Source organism: Limulus polyphemus, unplaced genomic scaffold, assembly GCF_000517525.1.
Source record: "Limulus polyphemus unplaced genomic scaffold, Limulus_polyphemus-2.1.2 Scaffold5360, whole genome shotgun sequence".
Lineage (NCBI taxonomy): Eukaryota > Metazoa > Arthropoda > Merostomata > Xiphosura > Limulidae > Limulus > Limulus polyphemus.
Window position 1 is genome coordinate 48,075 of NW_013670970.1, and position 8,397 is coordinate 56,471.

Here is an 8,397-nt window from a genome sequence, read left to right on the forward strand (position 1 = left end):
AGTGTGTATTGAATTGTTTGTATGATATTATATATAATTTATTTTGATTTTAGTATGTATATTTAATTGTGTGTATGATATTATATTTAATTTGTTTTGATTTTAGTATGTATATTTAATTGTGTGTATGATATTATATGTAATTTGTTTGGATTTTAGATCCAAAGATGTATGAAAAAATCTTCAGTGGAGATCACCTGAAAGAACATCAAGGTATAAGTACTGGTGACAAAAGTATTAGTGAAAGTATCCCAAGAAGACACAAGAAGATACACACTGTGGAGAAACCTTATAGATGTACAGCATGTGGTAGAGGATTTGCAGGTAAAGGTAACTTAAAAAGTCACGAGAAGATACACACTAGTGAGAAGCCATACAGGTGTGCAGATTGTGGCAAAGGATTTTTGAGTAAAAAAGGTCTAAACATTCATAAGAAGATACACACTTGGGAAAAACCATACAGTTGTGCAGTTTGTGGCAAAGGATTTTTGAGTAAAAATGGTCTAAACATTCATGAGAAGATTCATACTGGGGAAAAACCACACAGTTGTGTAGTATGTGGTATGCAGTTTGTAAGTAAAAGTAAGTTAAATAGACATGAAGAGATGCATACTAGAGAGAAGCCATTTTGTTGTGTTGTGTGTGGAAAACAACTTCGAAGTAAAAGTACGCTTGAAATACATAAGAAGATGCACACTGGAGAGAAACCATATAGTTGTGTAGTGTGTGGAAAAAGATTTTTTAGTTACAGTGGTGTAAAAATTCATGAGATGATACACACAGGTGAGAAGCCGTACAGTTGTGTAGTATGTGGTAAGCGATTTGTAAGTAAAAGTAATTTAAATACTCATGAGCAGATACATACTGGCAAGAAGCCGTACAATTGTGTAGTATGTGGTAAAAATTTTTTTACTAAAAGTAAGTTAAAAATTCATGAGCAGATACACTCTGGGGAGAAGCCTTATAGTTGTATATTATGTGGCAAAGAATTTGTAAGTAAAAATGGTAAAAAAACTCATGAGAAGATACATACTGGTGAGAAGCCATACAGTTGTGTTGTATGTGGTAAACAATTTGTAACTAAAAGTAACTTAAAGACTCATGAGCAGATACACACTGGGGAGAAACCATACAGTTGTGTTGTATGTGGCAAAGGTTTTTTCAGTAAAAGTAGTCTAAACAATCATGAGAAGATACATACTGGGAAAAAACCATACAATTGTGTTGTATGTTGTAAACAGTTTGTATGTAAAAGTAACTTGAAGAGACATGAGCAGATACACATTGAGGAGAAGCCATACAGTTGTGTTGTATGTGGTAAACAATTTGTAAATAAAAGTAACTTAAAGACACATGAGCAGATACACACTGGGGAGAAACCATACAGTTGTGTTGTATGTGGGAAAGGATTTTTCAGTAAAAGTGGTCTAAACAATCATGAGAAAATACACACTGGTGAGAAGCCATATGGTTGTGGAGTTTGTGGTAAACGATTTGTAAGTAAAAGTAGCTTAAATACTCATGAGATGATACACAGTGACAATAAGCCGTACAGTTGTGTAGTATGTGGTAAACAGTTTGTAACTAAAAGTCAAATAAAGCGTCATGAGCGGCTACACACTGGAGAGAAGCCTTACAGTTGTTTATTATGTGGCAAAGAATTTTTAACTAAAAATGGTCAAATGATTCATGAGAAGATACATACTGGTGAGAAACCATACAGTTGTGTAATATGTTGTAAACAGTTTGTAACTAAAAGTAACTTAAAGACTCATGAGCAGATACACACTGGGGAGAAACCATACAGATGTGTTGTATGTAGTAAACAACTACGAACAAAAAGTAAACTTGAAATACATGAGAAGTTGCACACTGGGGAAATCCATAGAGTTGTTTAGTATGTGACAAAGGATTTTTATGTTACAATGGCCTGAAAATTTATAAAAATATATGTATTGGTGGGAAGCTGTTCAGTTGTGTAGTATGTGGTAAACGATTTGTAAGCATAAATTACTTAAATCTTTAAGCATGGGCTTGGTCCCTGGATTGACCTCGTTAACATTTTGTGATGTACAGGTAGATATATATTTTATCTATTATTTTCAGTTATTAATCTCTGTACAGGTTTGGTAGATTTGACTGATCTTGTAACCACCATAAAAAATTAGAAAATAAATATAAATTATGCCTCTTTCATTGTAGAATCAACACAGATTATAACATGAAAACATAAATGTTTAGACTAAATAGATTAAATCTCATAACATTATAAATTTATATATATATATAATTTGTACATATGTATAATTAATTGGTAATACCTTCTTGCCATTCAGAATACATTTGAAATGTTTTTCTTTGTGACAATCAGATATATTTTTACACATGAACACTGTATTTGCACTATATAGCAGGTCATATGATTGATTAATCTAGGATTTTAATGTGAAGGTGGGTGTTGCATTTTTATATCAAGACTATACTTACACTATGTAAGAGTTCATATCATTGATTAATTTGAGTTTTAGTGTGAAGTTGGTGTTACATTTTTACACATGAAGACTATATTTACACTATGTAAGAACTCATATCATTAATTACCTTAGGGTTTTAGTGGGAAGGTGTCTGTTACATTTTGATACATAAAGACTATATTTACCCTATGTAGGAGCATATATCATTGATTACACTAGGGTTTTAGTGTGAAGGTGGGTGTCAGGCTCATCTTTATGGTGGAAGATAGCTTGTAAACACTATCTAGCAACTAAATTGTGAGACCTATTTTTTTACATAAGATGGCACATTTTTATAAACTCTGTTTTCTATATGTTTTTACTGAGAAATATCTACCAGGGATAATAAACACTATCTACTAGCTCAGATCATATATCACCATAGGTTTTCTAACCAGGAAAACAAGTGCAGTCATTTTTATTCACGAAATACATATTTGTATTTCCTTGTATTTCTTTATCTCCTTGTACTGAAGTTTTCTCCCATTTAATAAATATCATTCTCTTAAAAAATAATTTACTTCTGTTTGAGCTACAGACCCTATATTACTGGTGCTGAGTTAGTGTTTGAATTATATATATATATAACTAAAGTAACTTCATAAACAGTAATGACCCTATATTACTGGAGCTGAGTATAATCGAGTATTTAGAGTTAGTAGTTGAATTATGTATATAACTAAAATAACTTCGTAAACAATAAAGGCCCTATATTAATGAAGCTGAGTATACTCCAGTATCTAGAGTAAGTGTTTGAATTATGCATATATATATATATATATATATATATATAACTAAAGTAACTCCATAAACAGTAAAGACCCTATATTACTCAAGCTGAGTATAGTCAAGTATTTAGAGTTACTGTTTGAACTATGCATATATATATATATATATATAACTAAAGTAACTTCGTAAACAGTAAAGGCCCTCTATTACTGGAGGTAAGTATACTCGAGTATTTAGAGTTAGTGGTTTAGTTATATATATTACTAAAGTAACTTCATAAACAGTAAAAATCCTATGTTACAGCAGCTGAGCATACTCGAGTATTTAGAGTAAGTGGTTTAGTTATATATATTACTAAAGTAACTTCATAAACAGTAAAGACCCTATATTACTGGAGCTGAGTATACTCAAGTATTTAGAGTTAGTGTTTGAATTATGTATATAACTAAAATAGCTTCATCAACAGTAAAGACCCTATATTACTGGAGCTGAGTATACTAGATTATTTAGAATTAGTGGTTAAATTATGTATATAACTAAAGTAACTTCATAAACAATAAAGACCCTATATTACTGGAGCTGAGTATACTCAAGTATTTAGAGTTAGTGTTTGAATTATGTATATATATAACTAAAGTAACTCCATAAACAGTACAGACTTTATATTACTCGAGCTGAGTATAGTCAAGTATTTAGAGTTACTGTTTGAACTATGCATATATATATAACTAAAGTAACTCCATAAACAGTAAAGACCCTATGTTAATGGAGCTGAGTATACCCTGGTGTTTAGAGTCAGTGGGTGAATTATACATAAACTAAAGTAACTTCATAAACAGCAAAGAACCTATATTACAGGAGTTGAGTATACTGAAGTATTTAGAGTTAGTGTTTGAATTATGTAAATATATATATATATATATATGTAACTAAAGTAACTCCATAAACAGAAAAGACTATATTACTCGAGCTGAGTATACTCAGGTGTTTAAAGTTAGTGGTTGAATTATATATATAACTAAAATAACTTCATAAACAGTAAATACCCTATATTACTGGAGCTGAGTATACTCAAGTATTTAGAGTTAGTGTTTGAATTATGTATATAACTAAAGTAACTCCATAAACAGTAAAGACCCTATATTACTGGAGCTGAGTATACTTAGGTCTTTAGAATTAGTGGTTGAGTTATGTATATAACTGAAGTAACTTCGTAAATAGTAAAGACCCTATATTTCTGGACCTGAATATACTCAAGTATTTAGAGTTAGTGTTTGATACATATGTATAACTAAAGTAACTCCATAAACAGTACAGACTTTATATTACTCGAGCTGAGTATACTCAAGTATTTAGAGTTAGTGTTTGAACTATGTATATATATAACTAAAGTAACTCCATAAACAGTAAAGACCATATATTACTGGAGCTGAGTATACTAGAGTATTAGGAGTTAGTGGTTGAATTATGTTTATAACTAAAGTAACTTCATAAACAGTAAAGACCCTATATTACTGGAGCTGAGTATACTCAAGTATTTAGAGTTAGTGTTTGAATTATGTATATATATATAACTAAAGTAACTCCATAAACAGTAAAGACCCTATATTACTGGAGCTGAGTATACTTAGGTGTAGAGTTAGTGGTTAAATTATGTATATAACTAAACTAATTTTATAAACAGTAAAGACCCTCTGTTACTAAAGCTGAGTATACTCAAGTGTTTAGAGTTATTGGTTGAATGATATATATAACTAAAATAACTTCGTAAACAGTAAATACCCTATATTACTGGAGCTGTAAATACTGAAGTGTTCAGATTTAGTGTTTGAATTATGTCTGTATATAACTAAACTAATTTTATAAACAATAAAGATCCCCTATTACTAGAGCTGAGTATACTTAGGTGTTTAGAGTTATTGATTGAATGATATATATAACTAAAATAACTTCATAAACAGTAACTACCCTATATTACTGGAGCTGAGTATACCCTAGTGTTTAGAGTTAGTGTTTCAATTATGTATATAACTGAAGTAACTTCGTAAACAGTAATTACCCTATATTTCTGGACCTGAGTATACTCAAGTATTTATAGTTAGTGTTTGACTTATATATATATATAGATATATACATACATAACTAAAGTAACTCCAAAAACACTAAAGACCGAAAATTACTGGAACTGAGTATACTCAAGTATTTAGAGTTAGTGGTTGAATTATCCATATAACTAAAGTAACTCCATAAACAGTAAAACACATATTACTGGAGCTGAGTATACTCGAGTATTTAGAGTTAGTGGTTGAATTATATATATAACTAAAGTAACTTCATAAACAGCAAAGGCCCTATATTACTGGAGCTGAGTATACTCAAATATTTAGAGTTAGCGTTTGAATTATGTATATATATATATAACTAGAGTAGCTCCATAAACAGTAAAGACCCTATATTACTCGAGCTGAGTATACTAGAGTATTTAGAGTAAGTGGTTGAATTATGTATATAACAAAAATAACTTCATAAACAGTAAAGACCTTATATTATTGGAGCTGAGTATACTAGAGTATTTAGAGTAAGTGGTTGAATTATGTATATAACTAAAATAACTTCATAAACAGTAAATACCCTATATTAATAAAGCTGACTATACTCAAGTGTTTAGAGTTAGTGTTTGAATTATGTATATATATATATATATAACAAAAGTAACTCCATAAACAGTAAAGACCCTATATTACTGGAGCTGAGTATACTTAAGTATTTAGAGTTATTGGTTGAATTATGTATATAATTGAAGTAACTTTGTAAACAGTAAAGACCCTATATTACTGGAGCTAAGTATACTCAAGTGTTTAGAGTTAGTGTTTGCATTATGTATATATATATATATATAAATAAAGTAACTTCATAAACAGTAAAAACCATATATTACTGGAGCTTAGTGTACTTGATTCTTTAGAGTTAGTGGTTGAATTATATATATATAATTAAAGTAACTTCATAAACAGTAAAAACCCTATGTTACAAGACCTGATTATACCCTGGTGTTTAGAGTTAGTGCGTGAATTATATATACAATTAAAGTAACTTTTTAAACAGTAAAGACCCTATATTTCTGGAGCTGTGAATACTCAAGTATTTAAAGATAGCGTTTGAATTATTTATATATATAACTAAAGTAACTCCATAAACAGTAAAGACCCTATATTACTGGAGCTGAGTATACTTAGGTGTAGAGTTAGTGGTTAAATTATGTATATAACTAAACTAATTTTATAAAAAGTAAAGACCCTCTGTTACTAAAGCTGATTATAATCAAGCCAATAACTCTAAACAATTGAATGATATATATAACTAAAATAACTTCATAAACAGTAAATAACCTATATTACTGGAGCTGAGTATACTCAAGTATTTAGAGTTAGTGTTTGAATCATGTATATAACTAAAGTAACTTTTTAAACAGTAAAGACCCTACATTACTGGAGTTTTGTATACTCAGGTGTTTAGAATTAGTAGTTGAATTATGTATATAACTAAAGTAACTCCATAAACAGTAAAAACCCTCTGTGAATGGAGCTAAGTATACCCTGGTGTTTAGAGTTTGTGGGTGAATTATATATACAACAAAAGTAACGTCGTAAACAGTAAAGACCCTATATTACTGGAGCTGAGTATACTTTGGTGTAGAGATAGTGGTTAAATTATGCATATATCTAAACTAATTTTATAAACAGTAAACACCCTTTATTACTAGAGATGAGTATACTCAGGTGTTTAGAGTTATTGGTTGAATGATATATGTATAACTAAACTGATTTTATAAACAGTAAAGACCCTCTATTTCTAGAGCTGAGTATACTCAGGTGTTTAGAGTTATTGGTTGAATGACATATATAACTAAAATAACTCCATAAACAGTAAATAAACTATATTACTGAGCTGAGTATACTAAGCATTTAGAGTTAGTGTTGAATCATGTATATATATAACTAAAGTAACTCCATAAACAGTAAAAAGCCTATGTGAATGGAGCTGAGTATACTCGAATATTTAGAGTTAGTGGTTGAATTATGTATATAACTAAAGTAACTTCATAAACAGTAAAAACCCTATGTTACTGGAGCTGAGTATTCCCTGGTGTTTAGAGTTAGTGTTTGAATTATGTATATATATAGCTAAAGTAACTCCATAAACAGTAAAGACCCAATATTACTGGATCTGAGTATACTAGAGTATTTAGAGTTAATGGTTAAATTGTATGAATATAATTAAAGTAACTTCGTAAAAAATAAAGGTCCTATATTACTGAAGCTGAGTATACTCAAGTAATTACAGTTAGTGTTTGAATTATGTATATATATAGCTAAAGTAACTCCATAAACAGTAAAAACCCTATGTTACTGGAGCTGAGTATTCCCTGGTGTTTAGAGTTAGTGTTTGAATTATGTATATATATAGCTAAAGTAACTCCATATACAGTAAAGACCCAATATTACTGGATCTGAGTATACTAGAGTATTTAGAGTTAGTGGTTGAATTATGTATAAAACTAAAGTAACTTCATAAACAGTAAAGACCCTATATTATTGGAGCTGAGTATACTAGAGTATTTAGTGTTAGTGGTTGAATTATGTATAAAACTAAAGTAATTTTATAAACAGTAAAGACCCTATATTACAGGAGCTGAGTAAACTCGAGTATTTAGAGTTAGTTGTTGAATTACGTAAATAACTAAAGTAACTTTGTAAGCAGTAAAGGCCTTATATAACTGGAGCTGAGTATACTGGAGTATTTAGAGTTGGTGGTTGAATTATGTATACAACTAAAGTAACTACGTGAGCAGTAAAGACCCTATATTACTGGAGCTGAGTATACTAGAGTATTTAGAGTTAGTTGTTGAATTATGTATATATCTAAAGTAACTTCATAAACAGTAGAGATTTTATATTACTGGAGCTGAGTATACTATAGTATTTAGAGTTAGTTGTTGAATTATGTATATATCTAAAGTAACTTCATAAACAGTACAGATTTTATATTATTCGAGCTGAGTATACTAAAGTGTTTAGAGTTAGTGCTTGAACTATGTATATATATAACCAAAGTAACTCCATAAATAGTAAAGACCCTCTATTACTGGAGCTGA

The 8,397-nt window shown here is 29.7% G+C and overlaps 1 protein-coding gene across 7 annotated transcripts in view; it reads left to right on the plus strand.

Moving 5' to 3' along the window:
* Positions 1-2,146, plus strand: part of LOC106472475 (zinc finger protein 585A-like) — a 43,103-nt gene extending 40,957 nt beyond the window's left edge. For all 7 annotated transcript variants that reach the window (XM_022401050.1, XM_022401048.1, XM_022401049.1 and 4 more), the window contains one exon: positions 160-2,146. In XM_022401050.1, coding sequence (XP_022256758.1) covers positions 160-1,898 — 1,739 coding nt within the window. In that variant the 3' untranslated portion in view covers positions 1,899-2,146. The remainder of the gene's footprint in view (positions 1-159) is intronic.
* The last annotated feature ends 6,251 nt before the right edge of the window (positions 2,147-8,397 follow it).